The 16,932-nt window shown below is 53.7% G+C and overlaps 1 protein-coding gene across 1 annotated transcript in view; it reads right to left on the minus strand.

Moving 5' to 3' along the window:
* LOC134419937 (mucin-5AC-like) overlaps positions 1-16,932 on the minus strand; it is a 48,383-nt gene that overhangs the window by 12,146 nt on the left and 19,305 nt on the right. Inside the window, exons 25-30 of the mRNA XM_063159539.1 lie at positions 16,559-16,715; positions 15,843-15,971; positions 15,366-15,507; positions 14,195-14,238; positions 13,893-14,099; positions 95-13,009 (exon numbers count right to left, since the gene is read on the minus strand). Of these exons, the coding sequence (XP_063015609.1) occupies positions 95-13,009; positions 13,893-14,099; positions 14,195-14,238; positions 15,366-15,507; positions 15,843-15,971; positions 16,559-16,715 (13,594 nt within the window). The remainder of the gene's footprint in view (positions 1-94; positions 13,010-13,892; positions 14,100-14,194; positions 14,239-15,365; positions 15,508-15,842; positions 15,972-16,558; positions 16,716-16,932) is intronic.

Here is a 16,932-nt window from a genome sequence, read left to right on the forward strand (position 1 = left end):
CAAGGGATAACATAAAGAAAGGAAGAGAAGCAAAAAAAACAAAGTGAAAACAAATGGAAAATAAATAAGAAGGTGCCAAATAATGCACACGAACCAGGTGAAAAAATAGCATCACCAATCTTGCAGAAACACGGTGTAGATGAAATGGGAGAACTTGTTGTGAAGAAGGATTCACTTAGGGTGGCAATGGTGGAAGTGCTGGTGGTGGTTGAGAGGGTGGAGAAAGGGCAGTTGTAGTTGGGGGTGCAGCAGAGCACACGGATCTTGTAGTTGAGGCACATCTTGAACTTGCCCGTCTGGTCCTCGTTCTTGCACACCAGTCCAAAGTGGACGTCGCACTGCACGACCTGCCCCACCTGCTGGATAGCAACGTCGGGGTAGTCCTCCGCCCGGCACTCGATCTCCTTTGGCTGCCGGCAGACCTGCTTGCCGGCGGCGCGGATGTGCTGGTAGGTTTCGAAGTCTCCCTGGCTGGGCCCCGAGGAGGGGAAGTCGACGTCGAACCATTCGCTCCAGGTGCACACTTCGGGTTCACAGGGGGTGGTGGAGGAAGTTGTCGTAGACGTCGTCGGCGTGGGGATGGTGGTGCTGGTGGAAGTGATGATTTCCGTGGAGGTGGGACTCGTGGTGGTGGAGATGTATGGCGTGGAGGTGGAGGTGGTGACTGTGGTGGTGGAGGACGGGATCGATGTGGTGGTGGTGGTGGTGGTGGGGCTGGTTGTTATCACGGGGACTGGGGGGAATGAGCAGTTGTAGTTGGGGGTGCAGCAGAGCACACGGATCTTGTAGTTGAGGCACATCTTGAACTTGCCCGTCTGGTCCTCGTTCTTGCACACCAGTCCAAAGTGGACGTCGCACTGCACGACCTGCCCCACCTGCTGGATAGCAACGTCGGGGTAGTCCTCCGCTCGGCACTCGATCGCCTTTGGCTGCCGGCAGACCTGCTTGCCGGCGGCGCGGATGTGCTGGTAGGTTTCAAAGTCTCCCTGGCTGGGCCCCGAGGAGGGGAAGTCGACGTCAAACCATTCGCTCCAGGTGCACACTTCGGGTTCACAGGGGGTGGTGGAGGAAGTTGTCGTAGACGTCGTCGGCGTGGGGATGGTGGTGCTGGTGGAAGTGATGATTTCCGTGGAGGTGGGACTCGTGGTGGTGGAGATGTATGGCGTGGAGGTGGAGGTGGTGACTGTGGTGGTGGAGGACGGGATCGATGTGGTGGTGGTGGTGGGGCTGGTTGTTATCACGGGGACTGGGGGGAATGAGCAGTTGTAGTTGGGGGTGCAGCAGAGCACACGGATCTTGTAGTTGAGGCACATCTTGAACTTGCCCGTCTGGTCCTCGTTCTTGCACACCAGTCCAAAGTGGACGTCGCACTGCACGACCTGCCCCACCTGCTGGATAGCAACGTCGGGGTAGTCCTCCGCCCGGCACTCGATCTCCTTTGGCTGCCGGCAGACCTGCTTGCCGGCGGCGCGGATGTGCTGGTAGGTTTCGAAGTCTCCCTGGCTGGGCCCCGAGGAGGGGAAGTCGACGTCGAACCATTCGCTCCAGGTGCACACTTCGGGTTCACAGGCGGTGGTGGAGGAAGTTGTCGTAGACGTCGTCGGCGTGGGGATGGTGGTGCTGGTGGAAGTGATGATTTCCGTGGAGGTGGGACTCGTGGTGGTGGAGATGTATGGCGTGGAGGTGGAGGTGGTGACTGTGGTGGTGGAGGACGGGATCGATGTGGTGGTGGTGGTGGTGGTGGGGCTGGTTGTTATCACGGGGACTGGGGGGAATGAGCAGTTGTAGTTGGGGGTGCAGCAGAGCACACGGATCTTGTAGTTGAGGCACATCTTGAACTTGCCCGTCTGGTCCTCGTTCTTGCACACCAGTCCAAAGTGGACGTCGCACTGCACGACCTGCCCCACCTGCTGGATAGCAACGTCGGGGTAGTCCTCCGCCCGGCACTCGATCTCCTTTGGCTGCCGGCAGACCTGCTTGCCGGCGGCGCGGATGTGCTGGTAGGTTTCGAAGTCTCCCTGGCTGGGCCCCGAGGAGGGGAAGTCGACGTCGAACCATTCGCTCCAGGTGCACACTTCGGGTTCACAGGGGGTGGTGGAGGAAGTTGTCGTAGACGTCGTCGGCGTGGGGATGGTGGTGCTGGTGGAAGTGATGATTTCCGTGGAGGTGGGACTCGTGGTGGTGGAGATGTATGGCGTGGAGGTGGAGGTGGTGACTGTGGTGGTGGAGGACGGGATCGATGTGGTGGTGGTGGTGGTGGTGGGGCTGGTTGTTATCACGGGGACTGGGGGGAATGAGCAGTTGTAGTTGGGGGTGCAGCAGAGCACACGGATCTTGTAGTTGAGGCACATCTTGAACTTGCCCGTCTGGTCCTCGTTCTTGCACACCAGTCCAAAGTGGACGTCGCACTGCACGACCTGCCCCACCTGCTGGATAGCAACGTCGGGGTAGTCCTCCGCCCGGCACTCGATCTCCTTTGGCTGCCGGCAGACCTGCTTGCCGGCGGCGCGGATGTGCTGGTAGGTTTCGAAGTCTCCCTGGCTGGGCCCCGAGGAGGGGAAGTCGACGTCGAACCATTCGCTCCAGGTGCACACTTCGGGTTCACAGGGGGTGGTGGAGGAAGTTGTCGTAGACGTCGTCGGCGTGGGGATGGTGGTGCTGGTGGAAGTGATGATTTCCGTGGAGGTGGGACTCGTGGTGGTGGAGATGTATGGCGTGGAGGTGGAGGTGGTGACTGTGGTGGTGGAGGACGGGATCGATGTGGTGGTGGTGGTGGTGGTGGGGCTGGTTGTTATCACGGGGACTGGGGGGAATGAGCAGTTGTAGTTGGGGGTGCAGCAGAGCACACGGATCTTGTAGTTGAGGCACATCTTGAACTTGCCCGTCTGGTCCTCGTTCTTGCACACCAGTCCAAAGTGGACGTCGCACTGCACGACCTGCCCCACCTGCTGGATAGCAACGTCGGGGTAGTCCTCCGCCCGGCACTCGATCTCCTTTGGCTGCCGGCAGACCTGCTTGCCGGCGGCGCGGATGTGCTGGTAGGTTTCGAAGTCTCCCTGGCTGGGCCCCGAGGAGGGGAAGTCGACGTCGAACCATTCGCTCCAGGTGCACACTTCGGGTTCACAGGGGGTGGTGGAGGAAGTTGTCGTAGACGTCGTCGGCGTGGGGATGGTGGTGCTGGTGGAAGTGATGATTTCCGTGGAGGTGGGACTCGTGGTGGTGGAGATGTATGGCGTGGAGGTGGAGGTGGTGACTGTGGTGGTGGAGGACGGGATCGATGTCGTGGTGGTGGTGGTGGTGGTGGGGCTGGTTGTTATCACGGGGACTGGGGGGAATGAGCAGTTGTAGTTGGGGGTGCAGCAGAGCACACGGATCTTGTAGTTGAGGCACATCTTGAACTTGCCCGTCTGGTCCTCGTTCTTGCACACCAGTCCAAAGTGGACGTCGCACTGCACGACCTGCCCCACCTGCTGGATAGCAACGTCGGGGTAGTCCTCCGCCCGGCACTCGATCTCCTTTGGCTGCCGGCAGACCTGCTTGCCGGCGGCGCGGATGTGCTGGTAGGTTTCGAAGTCTCCCTGGCTGGGCCCCGAGGAGGGGAAGTCGACGTCGAACCATTCGCTCCAGGTGCACACTTCGGGTTCACAGGGGGTGGTGGAGGAAGTTGTCGTAGACGTCGTCGGCGTGGGGATGGTGGTGCTGGTGGAAGTGATGATTTCCGTGGAGGTGGGACTCGTGGTGGTGGAGATGTATGGCGTGGAGGTGGAGGTGGTGACTGTGGTGGTGGAGGACGGGATCGATGTCGTGGTGGTGGTGGTGGTGGTGGGGCTGGTTGTTATCACGGGGACTGGGGGGAATGAGCAGTTGTAGTTGGGGGTGCAGCAGAGCACACGGATCTTGTAGTTGAGGCACATCTTGAACTTGCCCGTCTGGTCCTCGTTCTTGCACACCAGTCCAAAGTGGACGTCGCACTGCACGACCTGCCCCACCTGCTGGATAGCAACGTCGGGGTAGTCCTCCGCCCGGCACTCGATCTCCTTTGGCTGCCGGCAGACCTGCTTGCCGGCGGCGCGGATGTGCTGGTAGGTTTCGAAGTCTCCCTGGCTGGGCCCCGAGGAGGGGAAGTCGACGTCGAACCATTCGCTCCAGGTGCACACTTCGGGTTCACAGGGGGTGGTGGAGGAAGTTGTCGTAGACGTCGTCGGCGTGGGGATGGTGGTGCTGGTGGAAGTGATGATTTCCGTGGAGGTGGGACTCGTGGTGGTGGAGATGTATGGCGTGGAGGTGGAGGTGGTGACTGTGGTGGTGGAGGACGGGATCGATGTGGTGGTGGTGGTGGTGGTGGGGCTGGTTGTTATCACGGGGACTGGGGGGAATGAGCAGTTGTAGTTGGGGGTGCAGCAGAGCACACGGATCTTGTAGTTGAGGCACATCTTGAACTTGCCCGTCTGGTCCTCGTTCTTGCACACCAGTCCAAAGTGGACGTCGCACTGCACGACCTGCCCCACCTGCTGGATAGCAACGTCGGGGTAGTCCTCCGCCCGGCACTCGATCTCCTTTGGCTGCCGGCAGACCTGCTTGCCGGCGGCGCGGATGTGCTGGTAGGTTTCGAAGTCTCCCTGGCTGGGCCCCGAGGAGGGGAAGTCGACGTCGAACCATTCGCTCCAGGTGCACACTTCGGGTTCACAGGGGGTGGTGGAGGAAGTTGTCGTAGACGTCGTCGGCGTGGGGATGGTGGTGCTGGTGGAAGTGATGATTTCCGTGGAGGTGGGACTCGTGGTGGTGGAGATGTATGGCGTGGAGGTGGAGGTGGTGACTGTGGTGGTGGAGGACGGGATCGATGTGGTGGTGGTGGTGGTGGTGGGGCTGGTTGTTATCACGGGGACTGGGGGGAATGAGCAGTTGTAGTTGGGGGTGCAGCAGAGCACACGGATCTTGTAGTTGAGGCACATCTTGAACTTGCCCGTCTGGTCCTCGTTCTTGCACACCAGTCCAAAGTGGACGTCGCACTGCACGACCTGCCCCACCTGCTGGATAGCAACGTCGGGGTAGTCCTCCGCCCGGCACTCGATCTCCTTTGGCTGCCGGCAGACCTGCTTGCCGGCGGCGCGGATGTGCTGGTAGGTTTCGAAGTCTCCCTGGCTGGGCCCCGAGGAGGGGAAGTCGACGTCGAACCATTCGCTCCAGGTGCACACTTCGGGTTCACAGGGGGTGGTGGAGGAAGTTGTCGTAGACGTCGTCGGCGTGGGGATGGTGGTGCTGGTGGAAGTGATGATTTCCGTGGAGGTGGGACTCGTGGTGGTGGAGATGTATGGTGTGGAGGTGGAGGTGGTGACTGTGGTGGTGGAGGACGGGATCGATGTGGTGGTGGTGGTGGTGGTGGGGCTGGTTGTTATCACGGGGACTGGGGGGAATGAGCAGTTGTAGTTGGGGGTGCAGCAGAGCACACGGATCTTGTAGTTGAGGCACATCTTGAACTTGCCCGTCTGGTCCTCATTCTTGCACACCAGTCCAAAGTGGACGTCGCACTGCACGACCTGCCCCACCTGCTGGATAGCAACGTCGGGGTAGTCCTCCGCCCGGCACTCGATCTCCTTTGGCTGCTGGCAGACCTGCTTGCCGGCGGCGCGGATGTGCTGGTAGGTTTCGAAGTCTCCCTGGCTGGGCCCCGAGGAGGGGAAGTCGACGTCGAACCATTCGCTCCAGGTGCACACTTCGGGTTCACAGGGGGTGGTGGAGGAAGTTGTCGTAGATGTCGTCGGCGTGGGGATGGTGGTGCTGGTGGAAGTGATGATTTCCGTGGAGGTGGGACTCGTGGTGGTGGAGATGTATGGCGTGGAGGTGGAGGTGGTGACTGTGGTGGTGGAGGACGGGATCGATGTCGTGGTGGTGGTGGTGGTGGTGGGGCTGGTTGTTATCACGGGGACTGGGGGGAATGAGCAGTTGTAGTTGGGGGTGCAGCAGAGCACACGGATCTTGTAGTTGAGGCACATCTTGAACTTGCCCGTCTGGTCCTCGTTCTTGCACACCAGTCCAAAGTGGACGTCGCACTGCACGACCTGCCCCACCTGCTGGATAGCAACGTCGGGGTAGTCCTCCGCCCGGCACTCGATCTCCTTTGGCTGCCGGCAGACCTGCTTGCCGGCGGCGCGGATGTGCTGGTAGGTTTCGAAGTCTCCCTGGCTGGGCCCCGAGGAGGGGAAGTCGACGTCGAACCATTCGCTCCAGGTGCACACTTCGGGTTCACAGGGGGTGGTGGAGGAAGTTGTCGTAGACGTCGTCGGCGTGGGGATGGTGGTGCTGGTGGAAGTGATGATTTCCGTGGAGGTGGGACTCGTGGTGGTGGAGATGTATGGCGTGGAGGTGGAGGTGGTGACTGTGGTGGTGGAGGACGGGATCGATGTGGTGGTGGTGGTGGTGGTGGGGCTGGTTGTTATCACGGGGACTGGGGGGAATGAGCAGTTGTAGTTGGGGGTGCAGCAGAGCACACGGATCTTGTAGTTGAGGCACATCTTGAACTTGCCCGTCTGGTCCTCATTCTTGCACACCAGTCCAAAGTGGACGTCGCACTGCACGACCTGCCCCACCTGCTGGATAGCAACGTCGGGGTAGTCCTCCGCCCGGCACTCGATCTCCTTTGGCTGCCGGCAGACCTGCTTGCCGGCGGCGCGGATGTGCTGGTAGGTTTCGAAGTCTCCCTGGCTGGGCCCCGAGGAGGGGAAGTCGACGTCGAACCATTCGCTCCAGGTGCACACTTCGGGTTCACAGGGGGTGGTGGAGGAAGTTGTCGTAGACGTCGTCGGCGTGGGGATGGTGGTGCTGGTGGAAGTGATGATTTCCGTGGAGGTGGGACTCGTGGTGGTGGAGATGTATGGCGTGGAGGTGGAGGTGGTGACTGTGGTGGTGGAGGACGGGATCGATGTGGTGGTGGTGGTGGTGGTGGGGCTGGTTGTTATCACGGGGACTGGGGGGAATGAGCAGTTGTAGTTGGGGGTGCAGCAGAGCACACGGATCTTGTAGTTGAGGCACATCTTGAACTTGCCCGTCTGGTCCTCGTTCTTGCACACCAGTCCAAAGTGGACGTCGCACTGCACGACCTGCCCCACCTGCTGGATAGCAACGTCGGGGTAGTCCTCCGCCCGGCACTCGATCTCCTTTGGCTGCCGGCAGACCTGCTTGCCGGCGGCGCGGATGTGCTGGTAGGTTTCGAAGTCTCCCTGGCTGGGCCCCGAGGAGGGGAAGTCGACGTCGAACCATTCGCTCCAGGTGCACACTTCGGGTTCACAGGGGGTGGTGGAGGAAGTTGTCGTAGACGTCGTCGGCGTGGGGATGGTGGTGCTGGTGGAAGTGATGATTTCCGTGGAGGTGGGACTCGTGGTGGTGGAGATGTATGGCGTGGAGGTGGAGGTGGTGACTGTGGTGGTGGAGGACGGGATCGATGTGGTGGTGGTGGTGGTGGTGGGGCTGGTTGTTATCACGGGGACTGGGGGGAATGAGCAGTTGTAGTTGGGGGTGCAGCAGAGCACACGGATCTTGTAGTTGAGGCACATCTTGAACTTGCCCGTCTGGTCCTCGTTCTTGCACACCAGTCCAAAGTGGACATCGCACTGCACGACCTGCCCCACCTGCTGGATAGCAACGTCGGGGTAGTCCTCCGCCCGGCACTCGATCTCCTTTGGCTGCCGGCAGACCTGCTTGCCGGCGGCGCGGATGTGCTGGTAGGTTTCGAAGTCTCCCTGGCTGGGCCCCGAGGAGGGGAAGTCGACGTCGAACCATTCGCTCCAGGTGCACACTTCGGGTTCACAGGGGGTGGTGGAGGAAGTTGTCGTAGACGTCGTCGGCGTGGGGATGGTGGTGCTGGTGGAAGTGATGATTTCCGTGGAGGTGGGACTCGTGGTGGTGGAGATGTATGGCGTGGAGGTGGAGGTGGTGACTGTGGTGGTGGAGGACGGGATCGATGTGGTGGTGGTGGTGGTGGTGGGGCTGGTTGTTATCACGGGGACTGGGGGGAATGAGCAGTTGTAGTTGGGGGTGCAGCAGAGCACACGGATCTTGTAGTTGAGGCACATCTTGAACTTGCCCGTCTGGTCCTCGTTCTTGCACACCAGTCCAAAGTGGACGTCGCACTGCACGACCTGCCCCACCTGCTGGATAGCAACGTCGGGGTAGTCCTCCGCCCGGCACTCGATCTCCTTTGGCTGCCGGCAGACCTGCTTGCCGGCGGCGCGGATGTGCTGGTAGGTTTCGAAGTCTCCCTGGCTGGGCCCCGAGGAGGGGAAGTCGACGTCGAACCATTCGCTCCAGGTGCACACTTCGGGTTCACAGGGGGTGGTGGAGGAAGTTGTCGTAGACGTCGTCGGCGTGGGGATGGTGGTGCTGGTGGAAGTGATGATTTCCGTGGAGGTGGGACTCGTGGTGGTGGAGATGTATGGCGTGGAGGTGGAGGTGGTGACTGTGGTGGTGGAGGACGGGATTGATGTGGTGGTGGTGGTGGTGGTGGGGCTGGTTGTTATCACGGGGACTGGGGGCAATGAGCAGTTGTAGTTGGGGGTGCAGCAGAGCACACGGATCTTGTAGTTGAGGCACATCTTGAACTTGCCCGTCTGGTCCTCGTTCTTGCACACCAGTCCAAAGTGGACGTCGCACTGCACGACCTGCCCCACCTGCTGGATAGCAACGTCGGGGTAGTCCTCCGCCCGGCACTCGATCTCCTTTGGCTGCCGGCAGACCTGCTTGCCGGCGGCGCGGATGTGCTGGTAGGTTTCGAAGTCTCCCTGGCTGGGCCCCGAGGAGGGGAAGTCGACGTCGAACCATTCGCTCCAGGTGCACACTTCGGGTTCACAGGGGGTGGTGGAGGAAGTTGTCGTAGACGTCGTCGGCGTGGGGATGGTGGTGCTGGTGGAAGTGATGATTTCCGTGGAGGTGGGACTCGTGGTGGTGGAGATGTATGGCGTGGAGGTGGAGGTGGTGACTGTGGTGGTGGAGGACGGGATCGATGTGGTGGTGGTGGTGGTGGTGGGGCTGGTTGTTATCACGGGGACTGGGGGGAATGAGCAGTTGTAGTTGGGGGTGCAGCAGAGCACACGGATCTTGTAGTTGAGGCACATCTTGAACTTGCCCGTCTGGTCCTCGTTCTTGCACACCAGTCCAAAGTGGACGTCGCACTGCACGACCTGCCCCACCTGCTGGATAGCAACGTCGGGGTAGTCCTCCGCCCGGCACTCGATCTCCTTTGGCTGCCGGCAGACCTGCTTGCCGGCGGCGCGGATGTGCTGGTAGGTTTCGAAGTCTCCCTGGCTGGGCCCCGAGGAGGGGAAGTCGACGTCGAACCATTCGCTCCAGGTGCACACTTCGGGTTCACAGGGGGTGGTGGAGGAAGTTGTCGTAGACGTCGTCGGCGTGGGGATGGTGGTGCTGGTGGAAGTGATGATTTCCGTGGAGGTGGGACTCGTGGTGGTGGAGATGTATGGCGTGGAGGTGGAGGTGGTGACTGTGGTGGTGGAGGACGGGATCGATGTGGTGGTGGTGGTGGTGGTGGGGCTGGTTGTTATCACGGGGACTGGGGGGAATGAGCAGTTGTAGTTGGGGGTGCAGCAGAGCACACGGATCTTGTAGTTGAGGCACATCTTGAACTTGCCCGTCTGGTCCTCGTTCTTGCACACCAGTCCAAAGTGGACGTCGCACTGCACGACCTGCCCCACCTGCTGGATAGCAACGTCGGGGTAGTCCTCCGCTCGGCACTCGATCGCCTTTGGCTGCCGGCAGACCTGCTTGCCGGCGGCGCGGATGTGCTGGTAGGTTTCGAAGTCTCCCTGGCTGGGCCCCGAGGAGGGGAAGTCGACGTCGAACCATTCGCTCCAGGTGCACACTTCGGGTTCACAGGGGGTGGTGGAGGAAGTTGTCGTAGACGTCGTCGGCGTGGGGATGGTGGTGCTGGTGGAAGTGATGATTTCCGTGGAGGTGGGACTCGTGGTGGTGGAGATGTATGGCGTGGAGGTGGAGGTGGTGACTGTGGTGGTGGAGGACGGGATCGATGTGGTGGTGGTGGTGGGGCTGGTTGTTATCACGGGGACTGGGGGGAATGAGCAGTTGTAGTTGGGGGTGCAGCAGAGCACACGGATCTTGTAGTTGAGGCACATCTTGAACTTGCCCGTCTGGTCCTCGTTCTTGCACACCAGTCCAAAGTGGACGTCGCACTGCACGACCTGCCCCACCTGCTGGATAGCAACGTCGGGGTAGTCCTCCGCCCGGCACTCGATCTCCTTTGGCTGCCGGCAGACCTGCTTGCCGGCGGCGCGGATGTGCTGGTAGGTTTCGAAGTCTCCCTGGCTGGGCCCCGAGGAGGGGAAGTCGACGTCGAACCATTCGCTCCAGGTGCACACTTCGGGTTCACAGGCGGTGGTGGAGGAAGTTGTCGTAGATGTCGTCGGCGTGGGGATGGTGGTGCTGGTGGAAGTGATGATTTCCGTGGAGGTGGGACTCGTGGTGGTGGAGATGTATGGCGTGGAGGTGGAGGTGGTGACTGTGGTGGTGGAGGACGGGATCGATGTCGTGGTGGTGGTGGTGGGGCTGGTTGTTATCACGGGGACTGGGGGCAATGAGCAGTTGTAGTTGGGGGTGCAGCAGAGCACACGGATCTTGTAGTTGAGGCACATCTTGAACTTGCCCGTCTGGTCCTCGTTCTTGCACACCAGTCCAAAGTGGACGTCGCACTGCACGACCTGCCCCACCTGCTGGATAGCAACGTCGGGGTAGTCCTCCGCCCGGCACTCGATCTCCTTTGGCTGCCGGCAGACCTGCTTGCCGGCAGCGCGGATGTGCTGGTAGGTTTCGAAGTCTCCCTGGCTGGGCCCCGAGGAGGGGAAGTCGACGTCGAACCATTCGCTCCAGGTGCACACTTCGGGTTCACAGGGGGTGGTGGAGGAAGTTGTCGTAGACGTCGTCGGCGTGGGGATGGTGGTGCTGGTGGAAGTGATGATTTCCGTGGAGGTGGGACTCGTGGTGGTGGAGATGTATGGCGTGGAGGTGGAGGTGGTGACTGTGGTGGTGGAGGACGGGATCGATGTGGTGGTGGTGGTGGTGGTGGGGCTGGTTGTTATCACGGGGACTGGGGGGAATGAGCAGTTGTAGTTGGGGGTGCAGCAGAGCACACGGATCTTGTAGTTGAGGCACATCTTGAACTTGCCCGTCTGGTCCTCGTTCTTGCACACCAGTCCAAAGTGGACGTCGCACTGCACGACCTGCCCCACCTGCTGGATAGCAACGTCGGGGTAGTCCTCCGCCCGGCACTCGATCTCCTTTGGCTGCCGGCAGACCTGCTTGCCGGCGGCGCGGATGTGCTGGTAGGTTTCGAAGTCTCCCTGGCTGGGCCCCGAGGAGGGGAAGTCGACGTCGAACCATTCGCTCCAGGTGCACACTTCGGGTTCACAGGGGGTGGTGGAGGAAGTTGTCGTAGACGTCGTCGGCGTGGGGATGGTGGTGCTGGTGGAAGTGATGATTTCCGTGGAGGTGGGACTCGTGGTGGTGGAGATGTATGGCGTGGAGGTGGAGGTGGTGACTGTGGTGGTGGAGGACGGGATCGATGTGGTGGTGGTGGTGGTGGTGGGGCTGGTTGTTATCACGGGGACTGGGGGGAATGAGCAGTTGTAGTTGGGGGTGCAGCAGAGCACACGGATCTTGTAGTTGAGGCACATCTTGAACTTGCCCGTCTGGTCCTCGTTCTTGCACACCAGTCCAAAGTGGACGTCACACTGCACGACCTGCCCCACCTGCTGGATAGCAACGTCGGGGTAGTCCTCCGCCCGGCACTCGATCTCCTTTGGCTGCCAGCAGACCTGCTTGCCGGCGGCGCGGATGTGCTGGTAGGTTTCGAAGTCTCCCTGGCTGGGCCCCGAGGAGGGGAAGTCGACGTCGAACCATTCGCTCCAGGTGCACACTTCGGGTTCACAGGGGGTGGTAGGTGAATATGGTGTAGTTTTTGTGGTTGTGCTGCTTAGCACTGGTGTTGTAGTAGTTGGTTTTGGAGTTTGCCTTGTAGGTTTTGATGTTATTCTGGTGTGAATGTAATCTGTTTTTGGTTCAACTGGGTGTTCCGTGGTTGTCTTGTGTTTTGTTTGCAAACTTAGAGTCGTTGATTCTGGTGTGGAGATTGTACTTGATGGAATAGTAGTTGGTTGTGTTGTTTTTGTTAGAATTTCAGGGGTTGTTTCACATGGCACTGCTATATTCACGCAGCATTTAAATCTTAATTCATAATTATAGCAGATTGGTGGAAGTTGATCTTTATTGTAACATTTCAACCCTTCTTCTGTGTTACATATTATGTTTTGCTCTAGTAGAGGATATGGTGTATTCGGGAATCGTACTGCTCTACATTCCACATCCTTTCTATTGTGGCAGACTTTGTATCCATTATTTTCAATGTTTTCAATCGTGTCAAAATCTCCATCATCGTAACCTGACCCTGGATAGCTTACATCATACCATCTTGACCAGTAACACTTTTCTTTGAAACAAAGAGGAGTTGTTGGAGGAGGTGTTGTGACAGGTGTTGTGGTTCTAGTTGTTTCTTCAGTAGGTGAAGGTATCAATATACTTTCCGTAGTAACTGAATACGTTGCTTCAGTAGATGTTTCTGTCAGATTTGGAGTTGTGACTGGGGTTGATGCGCTGAAAGGCGTTGTGGAAGAGCATGGTACAAAAACACAGCAGAGGATTCTGATTTGGTAGTTGTTGCACATTGTTGAAATTTGATCCTTGTTGTAACATATAAGCCCTCGTGTTGTACTGCATTCTACTTTTTGGCCAAGGTCTTTCAGTGGTATATCAGGGAACTTTTCTGCTCTGCATTCAATAGCCTTTGGGGCTTCACAAACTTCATAACCTTTTGCTCGTAAATCATTGAAAGTTTCAAAATCTCCTCCATCATAGCCAGGGGTTTGTAGACTCCCATCGTACCATTCGGACCACTTACAGACTTCATGAACACATACTGATGTAGTTGGTGACACTGTGAAGGAGAAAAGGCGAAGGAAGACACCATGAAATTAAGAATTACTTCCTGTAGATGCTATTTTTTTTGTTGTTAAATGTAAAATTTTGTAATTTTTTTTTTTTTGTTTTAAATGGGCTGACAGTTTTCCTCATGTCATTTGTCTTACATTATGATCCTGTTGTGCATCAGTTTATTTTAGTAAATTGTAGAACAGAAAATCCATCACCCAGCAATTTAATGTACTGACATGCTTGGAACTGTCACTTCCCAAGAGAATACTAATTATGTTTTACAAGGCGCTAAAATAAGGCTCAGGTAGAATTTATATGCTCTGGAAAAAACCCAAGTCTCAATTGTTTTGCATTTGGTTCAGTGTATTTGCTTTCGTTCTATCTTGTTTCAGTATATACTAGTCTCTCTGGAATATATTAAAATCTGTGGAAAGAGTAAGTTTTATAGTATGCATCAAAATTCATTGCTACTTTTTTCTTCCAAATTTTGGCTCCTCACTCAGGGCAGAGCAGTCTTTGTTCCTGTATTTCAAACCTTCCTACACTTTGTATTTTAGCTCTGATCTGAAGAAACCATTTATTGGTTGGAGAGGTTTTGTGGGTGAACTCTCATTATGAAATAGATGGAAAATAGATACTGAATTCTAGCATGCTGGTATTTTCTGTAATTTCAAAACTTAGATATTTTATACTGAATGCTGATTTCTTAAAACAACATATGCCCAGAGTAATTTGAGATTCCCAACCTGAGGAATGCTGTACAGGAATTCTATTAACCAAAATTTCATTATCTCAATGCCAATATCTGAGCAATCCACTTAGTACTGTATAATATATTTTCCTCACTAAACAAGATAATACAATCTTAGTGGCTACAAAGGACGTACCTGTGGAAGTAGTGGTAGGTGGTGTAGACGTGAAGTGAAATGTCGTTGATGTTGTGGGTGACGTTGAGGTTAGACAATCATACATAAACCTTTGAAGTGTTCCATTGGGACCACAGGTTGCAACAATACACCATCCTGTGCCATCTGTAGTGTTGTAGACCACATCTTTGTAGTTGTACTTCTGCCCCTCATAAATGCAGACACATTCTGTAGATTAAAACAGGATGTTATTTGTTGCTACCTGAAACAGAGAGTACCCTAAATGTGTCTTATTCATATCAAAAATTACTTCATCAACATACCGTGTTCATCATATTTGCATACTTTGCCATGAATTGTACATTCGCTGAAAAAGAGAAAAACAGATTATGAGTCTGGACATACTGGTTGTGTGAGTTAGGCAGTCAGTTCTGCTATACAAATTGAGGCTAGGTGATTATATTCAGGCTGCAAGTTCTCTGGCAAGAAAGGTAGCTCTTCTTTGAGCCAGCATATAGAACATGCAGCGTCCCTACCAGTGGTTTTGGGAACAGGACAAAAAATGTGAGATGGATGATTTGAAATCCTATCTCCCCAATAGGTCTGTTTTTTGGAGGAGAAAACCACAGTGGATTTGCATTTAAAAGGATATATACAAAGGATTACTACCATGGATGTTGAGGTAGCCTACAGAGTCAATTACCATTAGGCTTCCAAAATATGCAAGAAGAATTCTTGTTTTAAGGGCAATTTATCTATGAAGAACTGAATCTTGATGTATTTATTTACAGGCACTAAGGACACCTATACACTGAATAAACTGAAAATAAGACATGTATTTAATGGATTAGGTTTAGTGCTGTTAATGGCCTAGATTGTATTGTCCAAGGCATCTATGAAATGCAAAATCTGCCAAGGATGTTGGTTTAGCTCCAATGGGCTTTGGCTTAGGATTTCTGCTATTCAGATTGCTTACCATATTCAAGTGTAGCTACTTTGAAGGTATCTCAAGACAGCTGCTTCACAATTGGATTTGCTAACTCTGTACTTAAGCCTTACAGAAGGCTTAGCAGCACTTGTCACTGGTAATGCGTGAGGATCGTGCTGACTGTTGCAACTATGCAATAACAGAAACAAGCTCAAAACAATGCACATGAGTTGGCTGCTCACTTCTAATGAATTTCACATAATGAGTTTAGGTATATCTTTTTAAAAATTCTCAGACTATTCCCTAACTAAAATTATTTTAGCTTGTTTTTCACTTCATTTAATAATGATAATAACTTTAAAGGACTTTAATAGATATACAAAGTAAGTAGTAAATTGATATCTTGATGATAAAATGTTTCACTAATATTATCATTTAATTTCCTGGGAAGGGAAGAAAATTAGACATTTACTGGCCTAGTTGCTGTTGGTAATTAACAAATTTAGCATGATGAATTGTCTTCCACAATTTTAAACTCTATTTTTAAGATTCTTTTCTAATCCTACCATGATTCACAATTCTGCTTTGAAGGCATCTCCATTCCTGGTTTGTAATTTTTTCCATCTTCATAACAACCACAATAAGAAACACAGGTCATGGTTTCCTCATCAAAATAGGGCTTATTCTTTGGACATTGTGGATAGCAACCTGCAATAAAAAGAGAGTCAAGTTGACAGTAGGCCTTTCATAAGTATAAAGAAGTCTACACTCATATCTGATTTTCCCAAAATGTGCTACATGGTAAGTGGAATGTCAGATCCTCTTACTGCTATTCCTTTGATAGCACATTATGCTTTGGAGTATTTTGTCCTCATCTTCATTCTAAACAAGTACATAATCCATTAGAGAATACAATACTAATTAGAAAATCTTTTCTTATAATTTCTAGTGCAAACATGTAATACACTGAGTAATACAAATTTTGTTCACCACACTGCATTTTAACCTTTCAAGTAGAATGAGATATGCATAATTATGTTTACCTTCCAAGCCCCTCATCTCATGAAGGCATTTCCCACTTGGATTATTGCAGGTCTTCATACAAGGTGCTCCACATGGCTTGTAGTGCCACTCACATTCCCCTTGTGGATTATAGTAATCACAGAAGAGAGCTAGAAGAAGAAATGCCAGGAAAAAAAATATCTGTGATGTTTTAGCTCTATACTGTTCCCATTTTTCTAGGTAAAAATCCAATGGGATCAGCATAACCTCATAGGTTGTGAGCAATATCTCATTTTATTGCTTATGCAATACAATTGTTAAATTTCTAAAACGTTTTAACACCAACAGTTACGCATTAAACATGAAAAATCAGTTGACTGAATCACTGATCTTAGCTAGCGTACACTAGTTTTTATTTACAAGGAACCTGATGTAGACATATGGCAGTGTAATAAAATATCGTATTTCACCAGTATTGTATCATAATTGTCAAGTTAATTAGACACTAATCACACTGCTTGTAAAATTATTAGCTGTGGTTTCATTTTACTAAGATAGTTGAGTAAATTAGTAGAAGACAATCTGCTTTGTTGGGGTTTTTTTAGGGTGTTTGTTTGGGGTTTTTTTAAGCATACAGCTGTGTTTCTTAGAAATACAATTTTTTCCTTCCTTTCTTGTTCTACTTTGTTTCCTTTTTCCCCCCCTTCTGATTTCTTTCTCTCTGAACCTCTTAAAAAAGTAGTGGGTTGAAACTCACGACAAATGGATGGGGTTCTCCATGATATGCAGATGTCTAGCTCATTACATGCTTGAGCATAGGCAGCTACTGCTGTGCAGAAACATTCACAGTCTCCTCCAGTGTCACAGGCACAAGCATCATCCACACATGCTTGGTAATATTCATTTGGTTCAACCTGACAGAGAAAACATTCAAGTTTTCATGCCCTTGTTTTCTTTGAACTGTCCTAAAATAGCTGAATAAGATATCTGAAACTCATAGGTCTGTATTAGAGAAAGCTAAGAAAGGAAGAAATAATGAGAATGCTTTGAGAAATCAAGAGGAAAACGTAGAATAAAGCTATTGCTAGTAAGCTGCAATATTAAGAACTGTTTGGTCTTGAAGACATGCAA

This window comes from Melospiza melodia, chromosome 6 (genome assembly GCF_035770615.1).
Source record: "Melospiza melodia melodia isolate bMelMel2 chromosome 6, bMelMel2.pri, whole genome shotgun sequence".
Taxonomy (NCBI): domain Eukaryota; kingdom Metazoa; phylum Chordata; class Aves; order Passeriformes; family Passerellidae; genus Melospiza; species Melospiza melodia.